Source organism: Salmo trutta, chromosome 18 (assembly GCF_901001165.1).
Source record: "Salmo trutta chromosome 18, fSalTru1.1, whole genome shotgun sequence".
NCBI classification, from domain to species: Eukaryota; Metazoa; Chordata; class Actinopteri; order Salmoniformes; family Salmonidae; genus Salmo; species Salmo trutta.
In genome coordinates, this window is record NC_042974.1 from 43,937,314 (window position 1) to 43,964,129 (window position 26,816).

The 26,816-nt window shown below is 42.3% G+C and overlaps 1 protein-coding gene across 2 annotated transcripts in view; it reads right to left on the minus strand.

The window, feature by feature from the left end:
* The window catches only part of spock2 (SPARC (osteonectin), cwcv and kazal like domains proteoglycan 2), a 62,584-nt gene extending 54,482 nt beyond the window's left edge, over positions 1-8,102 (minus strand). For both annotated transcript variants that reach the window (XM_029698698.1, XM_029698697.1), the window contains exon 1: positions 7,777-8,102. In XM_029698698.1, the coding sequence (XP_029554558.1) occupies positions 7,777-7,965 (189 nt within the window). In that variant the 5' untranslated portion in view covers positions 7,966-8,102. The remainder of the gene's footprint in view (positions 1-7,776) is intronic.
* Positions 8,103-26,816: the final 18,714 nt, after the last annotated feature.

Here is a 26,816-nt window from a genome sequence, read left to right on the forward strand (position 1 = left end):
CTACGCAGACTTCCCAAGAGCCCACAACTTCTGGTGCTGGGCCAAGACACCCAACGGCGCTATCTAGATGCTGATCTAGGCACACTATCTACTACGCCATGCCTGCTGATCTATGTTCACAAGACAACAAAATGTTGGTGAGGGGGATCTTTCTTGACAAAGCTGTAAATATTAACCAAATGAGGGAAGTACATGAAATATCTCAATCTAAAAACATAAACATACTTTAAATAAATAATAATGAAATAAATAGCTGTTAAAGGGAAAGTATGCATAGTGTTTCTCTGTGACATTCCGAACAAGGGCAATATCCAGGACTGGTACAGTAGGCTACAGTAATAATTCCCTGACATCACCCACACAGTAATCTCCTGAATCATCTTAAATTGAGTATTTGGCTGCACTGTCACCAACAAACACCCGCCCCTTCAGTCCCCCAAACAGAAATTGTTAAGACCACACTGTAAAATGGAAACAGATCCCATTGGCCTTATTCAAATACTTCAGAAAGGCATCCTTCCTTGAAGTAATCACAGATCTCATTTGGTTGGATTGGTGAAAGTAATTTCTGAAGTATTTGAATAAGGCCAATGGGATCTGTTTCCATTTTACAGTGTGGTCTTAACAATTTCTGTTTGGGGGACTGAAGGGGCGGGTGTTTGTTGTGCCAACATCAAACAAGAAGAGGAACAGGTGCCATGGTTGGCGTTTATCAAACAACCTTTGTTTTGTGTGTGTTTTGTTTCGTCCAAGAGTGTGTGTGGATGCATCCCAAATTGCATCCTATTCCGTACTTGGGCTCTAGTCAAAAGTAGTAGTGCACTATATATGGAATAGGGTGCCATTTGGGAGCAACCTATATGTGTCATGCAACCACCCTGACATAAAGATCCTTGTCTCGGAGCCCAGGTGAACGCTAGGCTCCATGTGGCAGGTTATATTGCTTTAGCCACCAAGCCAACTGCTTGCATTGCTTTCTAGCTTTAACGGTTCACAAACACAAGCGAAACGACATCCAAATGGTTTGATGATCAAGCTGGCAAACAACAGACACACACCGAACCCAACACCATCATGACCACATCCGGGCCTGAATCACTGAATCTTCATAATGAGCTTCGCTTCGACAACCAAACTGTCTACACCCCCCCACCTACCTGCGTGCCCAGGCATCCTGAATTTTTTATTTGGCTGGCATCGACTGCATGGGGGACTGAGGTTTGTCTGAATGCACAGAACGTTTTCTGTTCATTAAAAATGAAGTAAGGAGAAGAACAGGTGCAGGCAGGGACTTAGTGGCACAGCTCTGGCCCGCTGCTGTGGAAGAGAGCTGCGCTCTAACGAGCTAGTGCTACTGCTACTTCTAACAAGCACAGAGAGAGAGAGGGAGAGAAAGGGGTGATGAGGAGTAGGATATAAAGAGAGAAAGAGGGAAGAATTGTTAGAGGGGGAATGCAAATGCAACCGATTCGATGAGAGAGAGAGAGAGAGAGAGAGAGAGAGAGAGAGAGAGAGAGAGAGAGAGAGACCTAAGGATAGGTCAGCTCTGCTTGTTTTTATTCCAACAGTGTGCTACTGTGTGAGTGCATTCGTGTGTTTCGGTGCCACTACACACTCTCCTAAAAAGAATGAGTATGTGTGATCCTCTCCCACAGTCTGGTGAACATTCTAAACTGATCTATTCTATGTCATCATCAACGATAGAAAACACCATAGGGCTCTGGCCAAAAGTAGTGCTCTATGTAGGGAATAGGGTGCCATTTGGGACAAGACAACTGTCTCCAATGCTGATCGAACTGATTCGAAAGTATGACTTCACAATGTGACGTTAATAAGGGGAAGTTAGTTGAGCATAAAATTGTATTCACTGTTGATTTGGCTTCTGCAATCAGAGAGACTAAATCCGATCAATTATGCATAACGTGCAGAATGTCTGCAATTTCAATAATGCAGTGTCATCTAATTTATTTTTATAACAAGAATGGATAAGATGGTGGCTTGACTGGTAAGCTGCTACATCGGTTACATCCCAAATAGTACCCTATTTTCTATATAGTGCTATACGTCCTGGTCAAAAGTAGTGCACTACATAGGGAATAGGGTGCAATTTAAGACATAGGCGGACTCATCGGATGAGCCTATCTGAATTTGATCCAGGTTGATAGAGTAATAACAGCAATCATATCTCATCACCCCTATAATGGAGTCTCATTGAACATCTTACCGTATTAACATTTGACAAGTTTCTGTGACTGTGAAACCTGGGTGGATTACATCTGCAAAATATGTGTATGCGACCAATACAATTTAATTTGCTGGATCAACAGCCTCTTTCAGTGTCCGTTTGCTTTGTGTTAAGAGTTCAAATTGAACATGGACGACTAATTGAGTGCAAATTGACTGTTTCATCATCACAATGGCCATTTGAAGAGGAGGCCAGGGGATAAAGCATGTTGGCTCAACCGTGAATCACGCTAGGGTACAGAAGACACTGTCTACACCAGGAATATAGAAAGAACAAGAATCAAGTCTATTTAGAGTTGGGGGATGAGATTTTATCAAAAGCGAAACAGCCGTCGGCCGCAAACAATCCAATGCAGCTCTGCAAGCTCTGCATACTGTAGGTCTGCATTTTTAAATAGAATACATATTTAATATTCATGTATGTTTCTGTGGTTGTGTGTGTATATACTGTGTGTGCGAAGCATATTTGTGTGCATGTTCTTATGATCTGCTTATAATTATTGTTTTCAATTGTTGCATTAATATTAAACATTCTGCCCCTCAAAGGAGGGTCAGCATTCAGTTGAGTAATTTGTCTTATTTAACAGTGTCATGGGTGATCCTTCATAGAATAACCAAGTAATTTCCTGAAAAACTGCCTTTTAACTCGTTTCCAGTTGTTTGCATTTTCCATTTATTTCTGTTCAAAGATGTGTCACCACTCCATAGGTGGAGGACTGTGTCACATGTGTGGTAGTGCAAAACCAAGAGTCAGACAAGGCAATTCCGTTCTCAAATGGGGATTTATTTAACTCAAAAGGCTTGACAGGTAGCTTGGGGAACCTTCAGGTCCCAAAAGATGTTCTTACTCAAAGAAACATGGCAAACCTTCAAAATCAACTACTGGCCCTTTTAATGGTATACTCAGCGATATGACCTAGATGCAGAAAGTAAACAGCATAATGCATGAGTCAAACTCTTTCCACAAAGGGTCGAGTATCTGCAGGTTTTTTGCTCATCCCTTGTACTTGATTGAAGAAATAAGGTCACTAATTAGTAAGGAACTCCCCTCACCTGGTTGTCTGTCTTAATAGAAAGGAAAACCCCAAAACCCGCAGACACTAGGCCTGCATTGGAATGAGTTTGACCCCCCCCCGGCATAGAGGGTCAATTTCAGCAACAACTAAGTGTTGAAGCGCAAGGTTCAACTTCTCTGCTGTTTTGGTGCCCTGGCTAACAGCTTGAAGCGAACTTGTGCACAAGTGCAGATAGTGTGCTTATGTGTGAGAGCGAAGTCTTGCATCTCGCTCATCTCAATATCTGCGGTGCTGCTCATGGCAACATTATTTCACTGAGTCTACCTTTAAGGCAATTACTTCAACTTAAATAATTGGGGAAGATAATATCTTATCCCGTGGCAGAGATAGCTTCAAACATTAGGCATATGGGATGCTGGCTAGTGATGTTCCGTTTGATACCGGAGCTCCAAGGCATGCATCGAAATCGCTAACGCTTCGATCACACCGACAGCGCCATTGCATTTTGGTACACCAGAAGTACATTAATTTCCAATGAAACGCTGCGTTTGCCTTGCAGCATTGTGTTGCAGAGGCAGTTGTGGTGCGCTCGGTGCATACGTTGGATTTATCAACGTATGCGTCAAACGGTATGCATAAACTGCTTGACAGAAATGATAGCAGAAGGTGAATGTTGAACTTTTGTTGCATACATATCCAGATGATGCTGCGTACTATTTAAGCGTAAGCAGCTAACTTTGAAGCAGTGTGCCAATGCGTGTATCACTTTATCAGAAGTACATCATCAATGATGTCCGAAGCTTTGTTTGATCACATGCTTTTTCAAAACGTGTGTTGCAAAATGCGAGATCCCACTGATTTCGCCGTGGTTCTGGTGCTTCCTTTGATAGCCCTGGTTCTCGCGGACATCGCTCAAACCAAGCCATTTTATCTACGGTGTCCACCGATCGATTTTTAAGCAAAAATGTCAGTCGGAACCGGTACCAGAACCACGCAGGTACCCTAAACAGGGGACTTTACATCTAAGAGATTTTACAGTGGAAAATCTGAGTCAAAGTGTAATTCCTTTAATGTGGAATTGCCCTTTACAATGACACATTATTGAATTATTTTGGACATGGAGGGGGCCAACCATCTCCTCAATACAGAAATAAGGACTATTTCCACACATTTCCTTGCAATAATTAACTCAGAGAAAAAAAAGCTGGTATTGTATTGTATGCTCCAATTAAGACATAATCCCTCAACCTAGATATGGGATCAATTAAAACAACAGGATTCTGAGGGAATATAATTATTGAAAATAATCTGAGTGTACAAAACATTAAGAACACATTCATAATATTGAGTTGATCATACTGTAGCTTTCACCTGGATTCACCTGGTCAATCTATGTTATGGAAAGAGCAGGTGTTCATAATGTTTTCTACACTCAGTGTATAATCCAACAGGCCTGTCGTCCAAGTCATGCTGTGATCGTTGGTAATCATATAGAGGCAGGATAGAGGCAGGATTTCACACATACACACACACAATATTCGTAGACAAAGCAATATCTACATGCCATTTAGGCTAAAATTGCATCGGTACAGCCGGATTCAGTTTGAAGCTAACTGCATTACCTTGGTAATCAATGATCAGAACTTGTATTATAATTGCATTATTGCATTGTGCCTATTCTGTTTGTAATAGATCATTTGCAAACACTTGGCTGAGTCAATAGCAGGATGACAGCAGGCCAGAATGCATATTGTGAGAAAGTGGACGTGACAAACCGTATAAGGGGTGAATGTGGGTGCAGTGCTTTAAAGGGGAACAAATTGCGATCAACAAATTGTTAGCTGACTATCAGTGACTGACATAACAAGAGAAAAACTGCTGATGCACTACCACATTTCAAACTTGCACCTGATGTATTCTGCACCAAACAAAAACAAACTCAACATCTAGTGTTGGTCCCATGTTTCATGAGCTGAAATAAAAGATCCCAGACATTTTTTCATACGGACAAAAAGCTTATTTCTCTCAAATGTTGTGCACAAATTTGTTTACATCCCTGTTAGTGAGCATTTCTCCATTACACAGGTGCATCTTGTGCTGGGGGCAATAAAAGGCCACTCTAAAATGTGCAGTTTTGTCAGACAACAGAACCCGTCTCAGGGAAGCTCATCTGTGTGCTTGTCGTCCTCACCAAGGTCTTGACCTGACTGCAGTTCGGTGTCGTAACCGACTTCAATGGGCAAATTCTCATCTTCAATGGCCACTGGCACACTGGAGAAGTGTGCCCTTCACGGATGAATCCCGGCTTCAACTGTACCGGCCAGATGGCAGACAGCATGTATGGCATTGTGTGGGCGAGCGGTTTGCTGATGTCAATGTTGTGAACAGAGTGCCCCATGGTGGTTGTGGGGTTATGGTATGGGCAGGCATAAGCTATGGACAATGAACACAATTGCATTTTATCGATGGCAATTTGAATATAGAGACACCGAGGTCCTGAGGCCCATTGTCGTGCCATTCGTCCGCCGCCATCACCTCAAGTTTCAGCATGATAATGCACGGCCCAATGTCGAAAGGATCTGTACACAATTCCTGGAAGTTGAAATGTCACAATTCTTCCATGGCCTGCATACTCACCAGACATGTCACCCATTGAGAATGTTTGGGATGCTCTGGATCGACATGTACGACACCGTGTTCCAGTTCTCGATAATATCCAGCACCTTCACACAGCCATTGAAGAGGAGTGGGACATCATTCCACAGGCCACAATCAACAGCCTGATCAACTCTATGCGAAGGAGATGTGTCACGCTGAATGAGGCTAATGGTGGTCACACCAGATACTGCCTATTTTTCTGATCCATGTCCCTACCTTTTTTTTAAGGTATATGTGACCAACAGATGCATATCTGTATTCCCAGTCATGAGAAATCCATATATTTGGGCCTAGTACATTTATTTCAATTGACTATAACTCAGAAACATCGTTGAAATTGTTGCATGTTGCGTTTATATTTTAGTTCAGAATACTATTCTTACTTATGTTCAGACCCTGACTGAGTTCCCCAAAAAATAGATATTATTATTATTATTTTATTCACTGGCTCTCATTGGCCATTGCTGAGCTGTCATTGGCTATTGCTGATCAATCACCGTTCTCAAAACTTGTCGTTGCACGTGTAACCGATGTGAAATGGCTAGTTAGTTAGCGGTGGTGCGCGCTAATAGCGTTTCAATCAGTGACGTCACTCGCTCTGAGACTTGAAGTAGGGTTTCCCCTTGCGTTGCAAGGAACGCGGCTTTTGTGGCGCGATGGGTAACGATGCTTCGTGGGGTGTCAGTTGTTGATGTGTGCAAGGGTCCCTGGTTCGAGCCCGGGTTGGGGCGAAGAGAGGGATGCAACCTACACTGTTACACACATATCACACTACAAGAGAATTGCAGATTCTGTGCCGAATTCTGTCTGGAAGTTTAGAAGACCTGTTGTCTTCCAAGTCGGGAATTGAAGAAGTATGCTAATTAAAGGTTGAGGAGTGAACGTTATTTATAATAAGGGTTACCTGGAGAAAATCAGACCTCTCAAAAATGAAAATGGATGGCGCTCCCTTCAGGGAAATATTTTATCTAAACCCTTCCTGAACGCTTGAAAAACAAAACAAGTGATGATCCCCTATAACCCAAATTATAATGTAAACAAAGTGGATAGCAGAGAACTCCACTATTTACCCTCATTTATTGGACAGACTAGAGCCTTAGATATGCAGTTTAAGAAACTGTTCTTCGTCTTGTCAGCATTACATGTGAACGCAGGAATTTTGATATCGCACAGGGCTGCGGGCCAGAAGGTTGCGGGTTCACAGACCACCATGGACAAGAGTAGGGGTGGATAGATCTCCTCTATAGTAAAATCATAGCATCTATCATCGTATTTGCCGATCAGAGAAAACAATTGCCTTTTATAAACATTCCATGCAATTCTACATAATTTTACTAGCAGAATATTTTTTATACCACACAAATTACTGGAATTACAGGCTAAGAATGGATAGAGATATATGCCTGTGTTAATCTTATCATTTATCCAATGCCAAATCAGTGTGTATTGTGTGCAACGAAACTGTCCCTGTTTGCAAATAAGCACCATAGCAGATACCCATCATCTAGTCATTGCGCTAATGCTAGTTAGCATTCGCTCGCGAAACTACCTCTAACTTCCTTCATACTGGACACAGATACATAAAACATGGTATCCACAAGTTCATCTGACTCTGGGGAAGTAGATAAAAAGCCTCATTGCCAAAAATCCCACTGAATCCCTTTAACATTACCTATAATAAAGCATATCAGCCAGCTGGAACAGTAATAATGGTCTGACTAGGCGATATTTTTAATAGCTACATGGTTATTATAAAGACTTGCTTTTGGGCGGAATCCTACCGCGGGCATCCGTTGCCCTATCAACACAGCTTACCGCATTACCGCGGATCTCTCAATCAACCAAAACAGAGACTCACGTCTCTGAAGCGATTCCAGTGCTTGATCTTGCGGCTGTACTGAGAAATGGTGGACAGCCAATGCTCGTCTTCCATGAAATTCCCAGTTTTTTCAGCCTCTTTCCCGTTCTTAATTTCCACCTGCAAGGTGGATCCCACCAGCATCATCACCGGGACGAGAAGGACCCCCAATTCGGTCATTATCACCATGGTAAGCGCTTAGAAAAGGCGCGCGGCACTCGATATAGCTTCTCTTCTGTAGAAGAAGACGAGGATGCGACTAGAGTGAAATGTGACCTGTTTGCGGAGATGCGCCTTCCTACTACTGCTGCCGCGAAAAGGAGAGGGGGGAGAGAAAGAAGTAGAGGGAGAAAGAGGGGGGGGTGACGCTTTCATGTGTTACGAAATGTATAGCACCTGGCGAGGTTACGCATTAAAGGTACAATAATGTCTACTGTTATGCCATTCCCTCTCATTGCTCCCATTGAATATGACCTATTTAAGGACATTATACATGCATCAATTGATAAAGGGTGGATGGTGTACTCATATCTTACCTCATTTAACTGATTAACTGTAGCCTATGATCTGAATATACCACTTGTCTTAAAGAAAGCAATACATCATTCAGTTAAAACGTCCTCTTGTGACCACTCATTTTACATTTTAGTCATTTAGCTGATGCTCTTATCCAGAGCGATTTACAGTTAGTGCATTCATCTGAAGATAACCACATCACAGTCGTAGTAAGTACATTTTCCCTCAATAAATCAGTTATCAGCAAAGTCAGTGCCACTGCCATTTGCTTTAGCTCAGTGGGATAACACAGTCACTCTCGAGGTACACGGACAACCCAATACCCGTTTGGTCATGTTCAGATGTAACAGATATCATGAGTCTGTGCAAATAATTCACAGCTGGGAATCGCCTATCACTTTATATCAGTCTCCTATCTATTACTATCATGCCTATTTAATTTCCTCTATCACTTTCCTACCTGCATATTGCTGAGCTAGGTGGGACGAGCCAGCCCCAAGGGAGTTCTGTTGTAGACGCGCTGTAATTATAATACAGGATTAACTGATGCCGTCTTTACTATTCCTTCACTGAATATACCATTTTATTGCTCCTCTCTCTAAAACCAGTATTCGAAGGGGATAATCTAATCTCTCCACAGAAAGCAATCAGTTTTCAAGCAAAAGAGAGCGAGGGGGGAGAAAAACGTTTAGATTGAAAACGCACACACGAGTAAACAGAGCTAAATTGAATTCAGATGGGAATTGTGACTGACTAGTAGGCCTACATATAGCCTATCGCGGGTTTTTCTTTATTGTTAAGACTTTACATGTCTCACATTCATCACAAACTGCAAGTGGAGGGAAAGTACTTACAGTGCCTTCAGAAAGTATTCACACCCCTTTACTTTTTCACATTTTATTGTGTTACAAGGTGGGATTAAAATTGATTTAATTGTAATTTTTGTTGTCAATGGTCTACACAAAATACTCTAATGTCAAAGTGGAAGAAAAGTTCTAACATTTGTATAAAACACTAAAATATCTTGATTAGATAAGTGTTCAACCCCCTGAGTAAATACATGTTAAACTCAGCTGTGAGACTTTCTGGGTAGTCTCTAAAAATGTTGCACACCTGGATTGTACAATGTCTGCACGTTTTTCAAGCTCTGGCAAGTTGGTTGTTGATCATTGCTAGACAGTCATTTTGAAGTCTTGCCATAGATTTTGAAGCCGGTTTAAATCAAAACTGGAACTAGGCCACTCAGGAACATTCAATGTCATCTTGGTAAGCAACTCCAGTGTATATTTGTTTTAGGTCATCATCCTGCTGAAAGGTGAATTTGTCTCCCAGTGTTTGTTGGAAAGCAGACTGAACCAGGTTTTCCTCTAGGATTTTGCCTGTGCTTAGGTCTATTCCGTTTCTTTTTATCCTAAAAAACTCCCTAGTCCTTGCCAATGACAAGCATATGCATAACATGATGCAGCCACCACCATACTTGAAATTATGAAGAGTGGTACTCAGTGATGTGTTGTGTTGGATTTGCCATAAACATAACGCTTTGTATTAAGGACATAAAGTTCTTTGTCAATTTTTTTGCAGTTTTACTTGGTGCCTTATTGCAAACAGGATGCATGTTCTGGAATATTTTATTCTGTACAAGCTTTCTTATTTACACCCTGTTATTTAGGTTAGTATTATAGAGTAACTACAATGTTGTTGATCCATCCTCAGTTTTCTCCTATTACAGCCATTAAAGATGCACTATGCAGAAATTGCTCCAACATCTGGTTGCTAAAATTCTAATCGTACGCCTAATTTCAGTTTATGTGACAAAACAAGCAAGTATAGTGTAGAGAATCATTGTACCATCTAAACCACTGTAAAATATATTTTTGCGTGCCAGTACAGGGCACGGAACCCCGCCGATCCTCTACGACTGGAATACCGACATAATCTGCCCGAGTGTTCCAACAGGCCCCTTAGGCGCGATGTCCGCTCAAGGCCCATTCTGCTAACCGGCCTGCTAGCTATCTAGAGCTACTTGGAACCCTACTAATTCCACGACTGGTCTATCGACGTCACCGCACGAAGAGGCAAAAACAGACTTAGCCCCATCGCGACGTCCCCCAAAGGCTAACTTGCTAGCCCAGGTCTGCTAACTGCTATCTTGCCTGCCCTGGTCTGCCAACTGCTTGCTAACCCGGTCTGCTAACTGCTAGCTTGCCAGCCCCGGTCTGCTAATTGCTAGCTTGTAACTGTTAGCTTGTTAGCATCGGCCTGCTAACTGTCTGAATCGCCGTGTCCCCAGTCAGCCCAACCACTCACTGGACCATACGATCACTTGGCTACGCATGCCTCTCCCTAATATAAATATGCCTTGTACATTACTGTCCTGGTTAGTGATTACTGTCTTATTTCACTGTAGACCCTCTAGCCCTGCTCAATATGCCTTAACCAACCATGTTGTTCCACCTCCTACATATGCGATGACATCACCTGGTTTAAACATCTCTAGAGGCTATATCTCTCTCATCATTACTCAATGCCTAGGTTTACCTACAATGTACTCACATCCTACCTTACCTTTGTCTGAAAACTATGCCTTGAATCTATGCTATCATGAGCCCAGAAACCTGCTCCTTTTACTCTCTGTTCCAAACGTGCTAGACGGCCAGTTCGTATAGCCTTTAGCCGTACCCTTATCCTACTTCTCCTCTGTTCCTCTGGTGATGTGGAGGTTAATCCAGGTCCTGCCGTGCCTAGCTCCACTCCACAGGTGCTCTCATTTGTTGACTTCTGTAACCGTAAAAGCCTTGGTTTCATGCATGTTAACATTAGAAGCCTAATCCCTAAGTTTGTTTTACTCATTGCTTTAGCATACTCTGCCAACCCGGATGTCTTAGCCATGTCTGAATCCTGGCTTAGGAAAACCACCAAAAACCCTGAAATCTCCATCGCTAACTATAACATTTTCCTCCAAGATAGAACTGCCAAAGGGGGCGGTGTTGCAATCTACTGCAAAGATAGCCTGCAGAGTTCTGTCTTACTATCCAAGTCTGTACCCAAACAATTCAAGCTTTTACTTAAAAAAATTCTGGATATCATAAGGTGAATGCACCAATTTGTAAGTCGCTCTGGATAAGAGCATCTGCTAAATGACGTAAATGTAAATGTAAAAATTCACCTTCCCAGAAACAAGTCTCTCACTGTTGCCGCTTGCTATAGACCTCCCACTGCCCCCAGCTGTGCCCTCGATACCATATGTGAATTGATTGCCCCCCATCTATCTTCTGAGCTCGTGCTACTAGGTGACCTAAACTGGGTTATGCTTAACACCCCGGCCATCCTACAATCTAAGCTTGATGCCCTCAATCTCACACAAATTATCAATGAACCTACCAGGTACAACCCCAAATCCGTAAACACGGCCACCCTCATAGATGTCATCCTCACTAACTCGCCCTCCAAATACAGCTCTGCTGTTTTCAATCAAGATCTCAGTGATCACTGCCTCATTGCCTGCATCCGTAATGGGTCTGCGACCAAACGACCACCCCTCATCACTGTCAAACGCTCCCTAAAACACTTCTGCGAGCAGGCCTTTCTAATCGACCTGGCCGGGGTATCCTGGAATGACATTGACCTCATCCTGTCAGTAGATGATGCCTGGCTATTCTTTAAAAGTGCCTTCCTCACCATCTTAAATAAGCATGCCCCACTCAAAAAAATGTAGAACTAGGAATAGATATAGTCCTTGGTTCACTCCAGACCTGTCTGCCCTTGACCAGCACAAAAACATCCTGTGGCATTCTGCATTAGCATCGAATAGCCCCTGTGATATGCAACTTGTCAGGGAAGTTAGGAACAAATATACACAGGCAGTTAGAAAGGCTAAGGCTAGCTTTTTCACAGAAATGTGCATCTTGTAGTACTAGCTCAAAAAAGTTCTGGGACACAGTAAAGTCCATGGAGAATAAGAGCACCTCCTCCCAGCTGCCCACTACTCTGAGGCTAGGAAACACTGTTACCACCGATAAATCCACTATAATTGAGAATTTCAATAAGCATTTCTCTACGGCTGGCCATGCTTTCCACCTGGCTACCCCTACCCCGGTCAACTGCCCAGCACCCTCCACAGCAACCCGCCAAAGCACCCACCATTTCTCCTTCACCCAAATCCAGATAGCTGATGTTCTGAAAGAGCTGCAAAATCTGGACCCCTAGAAATCAGCTGGGCTAGACAATCTGGACCCTCTCTTTCTAAAATTTTCTGCTGAAATTGTTGCAACCCCTATTACTAGCCTGTTCAACCTCTTTTTCGTATCGTCTGAGATTCCCAAAGATTGGAAAGCTGCCACGGTCATCCCCCTCTTCAAAGGGGGTGACACTCTAGACCCAAACTGCTACAGACCTATATCTATCCTACCCTGTCTTTCTAAGGTCTTCGAAAGCCAAGTTAACAAACAAATTACCGACCATTTCGAATCCCACCGTACCTTCTCCGCTATGCAATCTGGTTTCAGAGCTGGTCATGGGTGCACCTCAGCCACGCACAAGGTCCTAAACGACATCATAACCGCCATCGATAAGAGACATTACTGTGCAGCCGTATTCATCGACCTGGCCAAGGCTTACGACTCTGTCAATCACCACATTCTTATTGGCAGACTCGACAGCCTTGGTTTCTCAAATGATTGCCTTGCCTGGTTTACCAACTACTTCTCTGATGGAGTTCAGTGTGTCAAATCGGAGGGCCTGTTGTCCGGACCTCTGGCAGTCTCTATGGGTGTGCCACAGGGTTCAATTCTCGGGCCGACTCTCTTCTCTGTATACATCAATGATGTTGCTCTTGCTGCTGGTGATTCTCTGATCCACCTCTACGCAGACGACACCATTCTGTATACTTCTGGCCCCTCTTTGGACACTGTGTTAACTAACCTCCAGACGAGCTTCAATGCCATACAACTCTCCTTCCGTGGCCTGTGTATACAGGAAGTGTATACTCATCTTCTCTTTTTAATATATAAGAAGGAGAAACAAAATAAACACGTATACAATTAACTGAAACGACACTAACAGTTCTGTCAGGTGACAAGCACAAAACAGAATACAACTACCCACAATCCACAATACAAACACACCCCTAATTATAGGACCTTCAATCAGAGGCAACGATAGACAGCTGCCTCCAACTGAAGGCCCCAACACCAATTACCTAAACATAGAAATACAAATGACTAGACAGAACATAAAAATAAACTAACATAGAACAATAACCAAAACCCTGGACTAATAAATCAAATACCCCTCTCTACATGGACACATACACACAACCACCCTGAACCACATAAAACAAATACCCCCTGCCACGTCCTGACCAAACTAAACACTAACAAATAACACCTTTACAGGTCAGAACGTGACATGGAGACTCATATCTCCCTCGCTAGCTTTAAGCACCAGCTGTCAGAGCAGCTCACAGATCACTGCACCTGTACATAGCCCATCTGTAAACAGCCCATCTATCTACCTACCTCATCCCCATACTGTATTTATTTATTTATCTTGCTCCTTTGCACCCCAGTATCTCTACTTGCACATTCATCTTCTGCACATCTACCATTCCAGTGCTAGCTAGCCTACTCCACCAGCCAGCAGTACTGTATCATTTTCGTCATTTTAGTCAATAAGATTTTTGCAACGTAAGCTTAACTTTCTGAACATTCGAGACGTGTAGTCCACTTGTCATTCCAATCTCCTTTGCATTAGCGTAGCCTCTTCTGTAGCTTGTCAACTATGTGTCTGTCTATCACTGTTCTCTCCCCTCTGCACAGGCCATACAAATGCTTCACACCGCGTGGCCGCTGCCACTCTAACCTGGTGGTCCCAGCGCGCACGACCCACGTGGAGTTCCAGGTCTCCGGCAGCCTCTGGAACTGCCGGTCTGCGGCCAACAAGGCTGAGTTCATCTCAGCCTATGCTACCCTCCAGTCCCTAGACTTCCTGGCGCTGACGGAAACATGGATTACCACAGATAACACTGCTACTCCTACTGCTCTCTCCTCGTCTGCCCACGTGTTCTCGCATACCCCTAGAGCATCGAGCCAGCGGGGTGGTGGCACTGGAATCCTCATCTCTCCCAAGTGGACATTCTCTCTTTCTCCCCTGACCCATCTGTCTATCTCCTCATTTGAATTCCATGCTGTCACAGTTACCAGCCCTTTCAAGAAAGACGGAGCTGCTCTTCCTCCCGGGGAAGGACTGCCCGTTCCATGATCTCGCCATCACGGTTGACAACTCCCTTGTGTCCTCCTCCCAGAGTGCTAAGAACCTGATCCTGGACAACACCCTGTCGTTCTCCACTAACATCAAGGCGGTGACCCGATCCTGTAGGTTCATGCTCTACAACATTCACAGAGTACGACCCTGCCTCACACAGGAAGCGGCGCAGGTCCTAATCCAGGCACTTGTCATCTCCCGTCTGGACTACTGCAACTCGCTGTTGGCTGGGCTCCCTGCCTGTGCCATTAAACCCCTACAACTCATCCAGAACGCCGCAGCCCGTCTGGTGTTCAACCTTCCCAAGTTCTCTCACGTCACCCCGCTCCTCCGCTCTCTCCACTGGCTTCCAGTTGAAGCTCGCATCCGCTACAAGACAATGGTGCTTGCCTACGGAGCTGTGAGGGGAACGGCACCTCCGTACCTTCAGGCTCTGATCAGGCCCTACACCCAAACAAGGGCACTGCGTTCATCCACCTCTGGCTTGCTCGCCTCCCTACCTCTGAGGAAGCACAGTTCCCGCTCAGCCCAGTCAAAACTGTTCGCTGCTCTGGCACCCCAATGGTGGAACGAGCTCCCTCATGACGCCAGGACAGCGGAGTCAATCACCACCTTCCGGAGACACCTGAAACCCCACCTCTTTAAGGAATACCTGGGATAGGATAAAGTAATCCTTCTAACCCCCCCCCCCCTTAAAAGATTTAGATGCACTATTGTAAAGTGGTTGTTCCACTGGATATCATAAGGTGAATGCACCAATTTGTAAGTCGCTCTGGATAAGAGCGTCTGCTAAATGACTTAAATGTAAATGTAAATGTTATATTGTAATTACTTCGCCACCATGGCCTATTTATTGCCTTAAATTACCTCATTTGCACTCACTGTATATATACTTTTTGTTTTCTTTTGTTCTACTGTATTATTGACTGTATGTTTTGTTTATTCCATGTGTAACTCTATGCTGTTGTATGTGTCGAATTGCTTTGCTTTATCTTGGCCAGGTCGCAGTTGCAAATGAGAACTTGTTCTCAACTAGCCTACCTGGTTAAATAAAGGTGAAATACATTTTTTTTTTAAATAGCCAAAAACATAGTATTTTCAGCCGTTTTAAGCTGGTGTACAAAACCGAAAGTACAAGATGCAAAAACTAAACTTAACCGGAATCATAGAAAAAGTGCACATAGAACATATCCACCTCTTCTTAGACTTGCTTTCAATGAGAATGACAGATCTATAACTCACTTTTCTATGTGAATATTGTAGCTTTAAACTCTACCTGTTTTAATGTCACCATTGGCCTCATGGTGAAATCCCTGAGGATGGATAAACAACATTTCTCTCAGGCAACTGAGGTAGGAAGAACACCTGTATCTTTGTAGTGACTGGGTATATCGATACACCATCCAAAGTGTAATTAATAACTTCACCATGCTCAAAGGGATGTTCAACTTATGTGACTTGTTAAGCAAATCTTTACTACTGAACTTACAGTATGTAGGCTTGCCATAACAAAAGCACTGAATACTTATTGACTCAAGACATTTCAGCTTTTCATTTTGAATAAAATTTTTACAAATGTATAAAAAAAACAAAGTTCCACTTTGACATTATGGGGTATTGTGAGTAGGCCAGTGAGAAAAAAATCTCAATTGAATCTATTTTTAAACGAAGGCTGTAACAAAATGTGGAAAAAGGGGCATCAAATCAAATCAAATTTTATTGGTCACATACACATGGTTAGCAGATGTTAATGCCAGTATAGCGAAATGCTTGTGCTTCTAGTTCTGACAGTGCAGTAATATCTAACAAGTAATCTAACAATTCCACAACAACTACCTAATACACACAAATCTAAAGGGATGGAATAAGAATGTACATGTAAATATATGGATGAGCGATGACCGAGCGGCAGAGCCAAGGTGGTATAAAATACAGTATATACATATGCGATGAGTAATGTAAGATATGTAAACATTCTTAAAGTGCCATTATTTAAAGCGACTAGTGATCTATTTATTAAAGTGGCCAATGATTCAAGTCTGTATGTAGGCAGCAGCCTCTCTGTGTTAGTGATGGCTGTTCAACAGTCTGATGGCCTTGAGATAGAAGTTGTTTTTCAGTCTCTTGGTCCCAGCTTTGATACACCTGTACTGACCTTGCCTTCTGGATGGTAGTGGGGTGAACAGGCAGTGGCTCGGGTGGTTGTTGTCCTTGAAGATGTTTTTGGTCTTCATGTGACATCAGGCGCTGTAGGTGTCCTGGAGGGCAGGTAGTTTGCCCCCAGTGATGCGTTGTGCAGACCGCACCACCCTCTGGAGAGCCTTGCGGTTGAGGGTGGTGCAGTTGCCGTACCAGGCGGTGATACAGCCCCACAGGATGCTCTCAATTGTGCATCTGTAAAAGTTTGTGAGGGTTTTAGGTGACAAGCCAAATTTCCTCAGCCTCCTGAGGTTGAAGGGGTATTGTTGCGCCTTCTTCACCATACTGTCTGTGTGGGTGGACCATTTCAGTTTGTCTGTGATGTGTACGCTGAGGAACGTAAAACTTTCCACCTTCTCCACTGCTGTCCCATCGATGTGGATAGGGGGGTGCTCCCTCTGCTGTTTCCTGAAGTCCACGATCATCTCCTTTGTTTTGTTGACATTGAGTGAGAGATTGTTTTACTAACACCACACTCCGAGTGCCCTCACCTCCTCCCTATAGGCTGTCTTGTCGTTGTTGGTAATCAAGCCCTCTACTGTTGTGACATCTGCAAACTTGATGATTGAGTTGGAGGCGTGCATGGCCACGCAGTCGTGGGTGAACAGTGAGTACAGGAGGGGGCTGAGCACGCACCCTTGTGGGGCCCCAGTGTTGAAGATCAGCGAAGTGGAGATGTTGTTTCCTACCTTTACCACCTGGGGGCGGCCCGTCAGAAAGTCCAGAACCCAATTGCACAGGGTGGGGTTGAGATCCAGGGCCTCAAGCTTAATTATAAGCTTGGAGGGTACTATGGTGTTGAATGCTGAGCAGTAGTCAATTAACGGCATTCTTACATAGGTATTCCTCTTGTCCAGATGGGATAGGGCAGTGTGATGGCGATTGTATCGTTTGTGGACCTGTTGGGGCAGTATGCAAACTGAAGTGGGTCTAGGGTGGCAGGAAAGGTGGAGGTGATATGATCCTTGACTAGTCTCTCAAAGCACTTCATGATGACAGAAGTGAGTGCTAAGGGGGCGATAGTCATTTAGTTCAGTTATCTTTGCCTTCTTGGGTACAGGAATAATGGTGACCATCTTGAAGCATGTGGGGACAGTAGACTGGGATAGGGAGCGATTGAATATGTCTGTAAACACACCAGCCAGCTGGTTTGCGCATGCTCTGAGGACGCGACTAGGGATGCCGTCGTGGCCAGCAGCAAAGCGAGGGTTAACACGTTTAAATGTCTTACTCACATCGGCCACGGAGAAGGAGAGGGGGGGGCCCGCAGTCCTTGGTAGCGGGCCGTGTCGCTGGCACTGTATTATCCTCGAAGAGGGCAAAGATGAAGTTTAGTTTGTCTGGAAGCAAGACGTCAATGTCCATGACGTGGCTGGTTTTCTTTTTGTAGTCTGTAATTGCCTGTAGATCCTGACACATACAGTACGTCTCGTGTCGAAGCCGTTGACTTGCGACTCCACTTTGTCCCTACACCAACATTTCGCTTGTTTGATTGCCTTGGGGGGAATAACTACACTGTTTATATTCAGGCCATATTCTCAGTCATCTTTCCATGGTTAAATGCGGTGGTTCGCATTTTCAGTTTTGCGCGAATGCCACCATCTATCCACACATTCTGGTTAGGGTAGGTTTTAATAGTCACAGTGGGTACCACATCTCCAATGCACTTCCTTATTAACTCACTCACCGAATCAGCGTATAAATCGATGTTATTCACTGAGGTTGCCCGGAACATTACCCAGTCCGCGTGATCAAAACAATCTTGATGCATGGATTCCGATTGGTCAGACCAGCGTTGAATGGTTCTTGTCACGGGTACATCCTGTTTGAGTTTCTGCCTATAGGACGGTAGGAGCAAAATGGAGTCGTGGTCAGATTTGCCAAAGGGAGGGTGGGGGATGGCCTTGTATGCATCACGGAAGTTAGAGTAGCAGTGGTCCAGTGTATTTTTTTAAACATTTTACATTTTAATCATTTAGCAGACGCTCTTATCCAGCGCGACTTACAGTAGTGAATGCATACATTTCATACATTTTTTTTCTGTGCTGGCCCCCCGTGGGAATCAAACACACAACCCTGGCATTGCAAACACCATGCTCTACCAACTGAGCTACAGGGAAGGCTGGTATTGCCCGCGCGAGTGCTACAATCAATGTGCTGATACCCTTGTTCACAAATTTGCTTTGTTAAAATCCCCAGCTACAATAAATGCAGCCTCAGGATATATGGTTTCCAGTTTACGTAGAGTCCAGTGAAGTCGTGGGATCTGCTTAAGGGGGATATACACAGCTGTGACGATAACGGGTGAGAATTCTCTTGGGAGATAATATGGTCGACATTTGATTGTAAGGAATTCTAGGTCAGGTGAACAAAAGAACTTGAGTTCCTGTATGTTGTTATGATTATACCATGAGTCGTTAATCATGAAGCCCTTCTTCTTCCCAGAGAGATTTGTATTTCTGTCAGCACGATGCATGAAGAAACCAGGTGGCTGTACCGTCTCCGACAACATATCCCGAGAGAGCCATGTTTCCGTGAAACAGAGAATGTTACAATCTCTGATGTCTCTCTGGAAGGCAACCCTTGCCCTTATTTTGTCTACCTTGTTGTTGTCACGAGAATTTTCAATCCCAATGATGATAACTAACAATTATTTAAGCTTTGACCAATCCCCGAGGTTTATAAGACCCTGGGTTTAATAATAATTAGGCAAAGACTCTTATGCAAAAGGTCCGTACAGTTTATTCAGAGAACGTTCTAAAGTCAAGAATGCAAAGACATGTATTTTTATAACTCTCACCCCCACCTATTTCCACGCACACACACAAACAGTAGGTGGGCTGTATCTTTCCCCACAGTCCGCATTCCTCATCTATCACTACCAAGCTGGCAGTTCTATCCTCCCGAGATTAGAGGGACCTTGACAGGACTCCCTTTCCTGTCGTAAGTTTCTTAGAGTTTTAACCAGGTTAGGTCATGAATAGTTTAATTGTCCTCTGTATTTTCATAGTCACACACACACATTTCTCTCCCTTACTAGTCTCGACCAAACCTTATTGGACTTAAGTTTATCACTCTAATTATTCATAATACATGTTACATAATCTAATCATTACTAATAGTTAAGTTTGTATAATTATTCATAATACATGTTACATAATCTAATAATTACGTTTCAGGGGGAAATTCTTTAGACATTACCTTAAACATATAAATTCCCTTATCAGTTGTCTAGAGACTGGACATTGGCGAGTAATATACTCGGAAGCGGTGGGCCTTCGAAGTCTGACAAGGAGGCCGCTCCGTCTACCTCTTCTGCGGTGACGTTGTTTTGGGTCGGCCTCTGGGATTAGATCCAAAGTCCTGGGTGGTGGTCCGAACAAAGGATCGTAATGTTGGTAAGTTGACATCGCTCTTATAGCCAATAGTTCTTCCTGGCTGTATGTAGTAACAATTAAGATCTTCTGGGCTAACAATGTAAGAAATAATGCATTAAAAAAACGAAATACTGCATAGTTTCCTAAGGACTCGAATCGAGGCGACCATCTCTGTTGGCGCCTTCTTGCTCTATTATACATGAATACTTTCTGAAGTCACTGTTTGTATAGAGCAGTGGCGTGTATTCATGGATGCCAAGGGAAGCTTCTTAGGCTTCCCCCAGAAAATTCACCAAGAAAAAAAAAAAATATATATATATATATATATATATATATATATAATCTTACATAATTTTCCTTCAATTCACAAGAGGCTGAATTTCTCATAGGAGAAAGCATCCAAGCGAGCGAAACAGCACCCCTCTGTCTCTCTACGTGTAGGCCATCAATCTGATGCTGTCTGGTCCAAACGAGTATGACATTGTTGCCACCCGTAGCATTGAAGGCTAGGACCTCTTTTGACAAAAAAAGTGTAAAAAAAATTGCCAATCAGCGTTGAGATAATCTGAGCGAGCTCAACTGTGAATGGTCCTGGCACACCAAAAAAAGTGTCAAGAGAAGCCAGCTTGGATTTGGCGTCACTCCTATCAAATCCCATTGAGAGCATACGTCATTAACAGAAAAAATCTTAGCAACAGTACCTCAAATATACAGAATGATAAGGATACATCTACTGGTAATAAGGTTGCCTACTTAAGGATGCTAGACCAACAAGTCACAAAATGAGTGAGGTTTTAAAAAGGCAAGGCCTTTCTGGATCTAGGGCTACAGTACTTCTAGGTTTTAAGGAAGCATGTAATGCAATACACTAAACAAAAATATAAACACAACATGTAAAGTGCTGGTCCCATGTTTCATAAGCTGAAATAAAAGATCCCAGAAATGTTCCATACTATATGCACAAAAAACTTATTTCTCTCAGATTTTGTGCACAAATTTGTTTACATCCCTGTAAGTGAGGATGTTATCCTTTGCCAAGATAATCCATCCACCTGATGGGGGTGGCATATCAAGAAGCTGATTAAACAGCATGATCATTACACAGGTGCACCTTGTGCTGGGGACAATAAAAGGCCACACATAACAAAATGCCACAGATGTCTCATGTTTTGAGAGAGTGTGCAATTGGCATGCTGACTGCAGGACTGTCCACCAGAGCTGTTGCCAGAGAATTGAATGTTAATTTCTCTACCATAAGCCACCACCTGTGCCCTCCCAGGCCCACCTATGGCTGCACTCCTGCCCAGTAATGTGAAATCCATAGATTGGGGCCTAATTTATTTATTTCAATTGGCTGATTTCCTTATACGAACTGTAACTCAGCAAAATCTTAGAAAATGTTGTATGTTGAGTTTATATTTTTGTTCAGTATACATCAACGTAGAATATTACAATTCTCTAAATTTCATCCACCACCTACTTACTCGCTGCTGTATGGTCCTTGTACCCAACACACATGGTTGGAAAACAGGCCTAGCCTCCTGTAACCACTCTGTACTACATTCAAGGACTGGACTGATTAGATGCGAAAGGTAGAGGATATGACAGAGGCCTAGACATAGAAATAGATGTGACAGACAGAGGGAATAGGAAGTAGGAACAGAAGAAGAGGCGTAGACCATAGAAATTAATTACTAGAACGGATATCCCCATTCAATTCATGATGGGTGGACCGGCACTATCGTCTATTCTAGAAATTATATTTCTATGTCCTAGACTGATAGGCCAGGAATGATCCTCTTATTTAATAGAGGAGTCAGCCAGAAGAAAAGGCTCAGTAATCCTGGTCTCAGTTTCAGGTACCCTCCTTAGTACATCAGCTGGGAATAATAAACATGGCCAATTGTGTGATCCCAGTTTCCTTGGGTCCCATTCTTTCTCAAGGAGAGATAGAGAAACTGATGGTGGCGGGGGAATGCTTGGCTCCAGGGTGGGGAGATGGGAGATCAAGTATACCCTCCTTACAGCAGATGGGACTAAATATTGTCTCTCAATGGCTGCGATCATGATGACAATCCCTGCAATTCCAGTTTCCTCGGGTCCCATTCTTTCTCAAGGAGAGGGAGAATAACTGGAATGCTGCTCGGCTCCAGGGTTGAGAGATGTGAAATCCGGAGATCCAATGAGGCTTATTAAAAAAACATGCCCTGGATGTACTTCATGATGAACAAGACCTTCAATATGCCTCCTATGAAAATATGAGTTATGGTTGTTACTGAAACTGTAGCCATGGGAAACCAATGGAATCAGTATCAGAAATGAATGCAGAGAGTTCTCTAAGAGTGATTGTTGACACTTAAGAGGTTCTTTCATTGTGTTTTTCATTAGTTGTCTATTTAGGTATATTCAGTGAGTCCCCATTACAATGCCGCTATCCTAAATGGCATTCTATTCCCTATGTAGTGCACTACTTTTGATCAGGTCCCAAGGGCACTAGATCGGGAATAGACTGCCATTTGGAACAAACACTTGGTTTCTGAGAAATAAACAAATTAATACATGTGAATTAGCAATGTGAGTGTGTGTGTGTGTTAAAGGAACCATGTAAGCCATTAGAGGAAGCAGTCCCAAAGGTAAGGTAAGACAGTTAATGCATTTGGCCCAGTTACTTTGACCTCAAAAAGTCATTAACAGACAACTCATTTTATGTTAACAGACTGTACTTGAAGTAGGTTAAATGCTCCCCCAAAGGTAAGGATGTGATCTCTAATTCTATAGCTTCTACCATAGCTGCTGGAAGTAGTTTGAGGGTGGGTTGCTGTGATTTTTTTTTGCAGACAGGGAATGCAAAAAATAATAATTTCCTGCATTGAAGAAGTCTATATCAGTATATCAGTCTGCTAACACAAGACTAGGTAAGGCCCAGTGCACTCCTTTTGTGAAGCAATTTAAACTAAATGTATTTGTATTGTTTACCAGTATTTGTAACTTGAGTCTGATAATTATCTGTACAAAACAGTTAATCTGATAATACTTGTGGAATACAAAAATACTTGCTTTATATATGTTTTTCAGTTTTTTAAAAATACTTTGAAAATGTAATTTATTTCTATGTGAAAACAGAAATGGTTTATTCATCCTTCCTTTTCAGTAGACACACTTATCCAGAGCAACTTACAGTAGTGAGTGGATATATTTTCATACTTATTTGTACTGGTCCCCCGTGGGAATCGAACCCACAACCCTAGCATTGCAAACACAATGCTCTACCAACAGCCACATCATCACAAACCACTTGATGTCTCAATGTACTCAATTACTGTATTGTGCATTGTTTTTCTTCATGGTGATGTAAAGTCTAGTTACAAACCTAGATGAGCAGTTTATGTACAATACAGTAATGTACATTAAGTGGTTTTTAATGATGGGAAATTAATACTGCACAAAAAGTGGTTGTTTTCCATGTTATTTGATTATTAGATTTTTTTGTTGTTGATGTGGATGTTTTGTGTCTTTGTCCATAACTTTGCACCTTTTGATGTAAATGTTTGAGGACATGGTTTTGTTCTTTCTGGATTTCATTAGAATCACAATCAGAGAAAGGGACAGGGCAACAACCCTTACAATTCCAACTACTGAATCCTGTAAGATACTGTTCTTAATTACACAACAACCTTTTTTGTTAAAACGGAGATGCTGAATAATTTTTTGGGCCATGCTACAGAAGTCTATAATCGGTCTGCTAATACCAGAAAAGGTCCAGTGCACAACTTTTGTGATTTGAACATTTTTATTTTAATTATTCCGATATTTCAGGGGATACTGCGGCATCCTCAGCACCACTACTTCCCGCGGCTATGGTTTCTACATTACACAGATAAGGTGGTATAATATAATTTCATTATTGGAAATGAATGAGGCACCACTGTTTTTACAGTCGATCATATACATACATATATATATACACATATACACATACATATAAACATATATATACACGGTATTTGTAACTTGAGTCTGATAATTAAGTGGTAAACAAATCAAAATATATATTTTTATTTTAGATTCTTTAAAGTAGCCGCCCTTTGCCTTGATGACAGCTTTGCACACTCTTGGCAATTCTCTCAACAAAGAAATTCCTCAAATTAACTTTTAACAAGGCAAACCTGTTAATTGAAATGCATTCCAGGTGACTACCTCATGAAGCTGGTTGAGAGAATGCCAAGATTGTGCAAAGCTGTCATCAAGGCAAAGGGTGGCTACTTTGATGAATCTCAAATATAAAATATATTTTGATTTGTTTAACTCTTTTTTGGTTACTACATGATTCCATATGTGTTATTTCATAGTTTTGATGCCTTCAATATTATTCTACAATGTAGAAAATAGTAAAAAATTAAGAAAAATCCTTGAATGAGTCGGTGCGTTCAAACTTTTGACTGGTACGACATATACACATATACAGTGGGGGAAAAAAGTATTTAGTCAGCCACCAATTGTGCAAGTTCTCCCACTTAAAAAGATGAGAGAGGCCTGTAATTTTCATCATAGGTACACGTCAACTATGACAGACAAAATGAGAAAAAAAAATCCAGAAAATCACATTGTAGGATTTTTTATGAATTTATTTGCAAATTATGGTGGAAAGTAAGTATTTGGTCACCAACAAACAAGCTATATTTCTGGCTCTCACAGACCTGTAACTTCTTCTTTAAGAGGCTCCTCTGTCCTCCACTCGTTACCTGTATTAATGGCACCTGTTTTAACTTGTTATCAGTATAAAAGACACCTGTCCACAACCTCAAACAGTCACACTCCAAACTCCACTATGGCCAAGACCAAAGAGCTGTCAAAGGACACCTGTCTGACTCATTTTCTGGAATTTTTCAAGCAGTTTAAAGGCACAGTCAACTTAGTGTATGTAACTTCTGACCCCCTGGAATTGTGATACAGTGAATTATAAGTGAAATAATCTGTCTGTAAACAATTGTTGGAAAAATTACTTGTGTCATGCACAAAGTAGATGTCCTAACCAACTTGCCAAAACTATAGTTTGTTAACAAGAAATTTGTGGAGTGGTTCAAAACAAGTTCTAATGACTCCAAACTTCCGACTTCAACTGTATACATATTCACACACACATATACATATATATATATACACATGTACACACAGTTTGGGATCACTTAGAAATGTCTTTGTTTTTGAAAGAAAAGCACATTTTTGTCCATTAAAATAACATAAAATTGATCAGAAATACAGTGTAGACATTGTTAATGTTGTAAATGACTATTGTAGCTGGAAACAGCAGATTTTTGATGGAATATCTACATTGGCGTGCAGATTGCCATAATCAGCAACCATCACTCCTGTGTTCCAATGGCACGTTGTGTTAGCTAATCCAAGTTTATCATTTTAAAAGGGTAATTGATCATTAGAAAAACCTTTTGCAATTATGTTAGCACAGCTGAAAACTGTTGTCCTGATTAAAGAAGAAATAAAACTGGCCTTCTTTAGACTAGTTGAGTATCTGGAGCATCAGCATTTGTGGGTTCGATTACAGGCTCAAAATGGCCAGAAACAAAGGACTTTCTTCTGAAACGCATCAGTCTATACTTGTTCTGAGAAATTAAGGCTCTTCCATGTGAAAAATTGCTAAGAAACTGACGATCTCATACAACGCTGTGTACTACTCCCTTCACAGAACAGCGCAAACTGACTCTAACCAGAATAGAAAGAGGAGTGGGAGGTCCCGGTGCACAAACGAGCAAGAGGACAAGTACATTAGAGTGTCTAGTTTGAGAAACAAATGCCTCCCAAGTCCTCAACTGGCAGCTTCATTAAATAGTACCTGCAAAACACCAGTCTAAACGTCAACAGTGAAGAGGCGACTCCGGGATGCAGGCCTTCTAGGCAGAGTTCCTCTGTCCAGTGTCTGTGTTCTTTTGGCCATCTTAATCTTTTATTTTTATTGGCCAGTTTGAGATATGGCTTTTTCTTTGTAACTCTGCCTAGAAGGCCATCATCCCGGAGTCGCCTCTTCACTGTTGACGTTGAGACTGGTGTTTTTGTGGGTACTATTTAATGAAGCTGCCAGTTGAGGACTTGTTTTCTAATGATCAATTAGCCTTTTAAAATGATAAACTTGGATTAGCTTATACAACGTGCCATTGGAACACAGGAGTGATGGTTGCTGATAATGGGCCTCTGTACACCTATGTAGATATTCCATTAAAAATCATCCGTTCCCAGCTACAATAGTCATTTACAACATTAACAATGTCTACACTGTATTTCTGATCAATTTGATGTCATTTTAATGGACAAAAAACGTTGCTTTTCTTTCAAAAACAAGGACATTTCTAAGTGACCGCATACTTTTGAACGGTAGTGCACACACACAGACACACACACACACACACACACACACACACACACACACACACACACACACACACACACACACACACACACACACACACACACACACACACACACACACACACACTTATATATATGGGGTTGCTACCTATGACTACATCTCCTGGTCTAAAATAGCATAAAAAAAGTAATGTAAAGGTATGGGGTCCATCTGATGAATAACCTTCTATAACAAAATTATTACATCACGACACCAAGCCAGTCACAGCAGCAGTCATTTGCGTTGATTGATTTATCTCTGAGAAT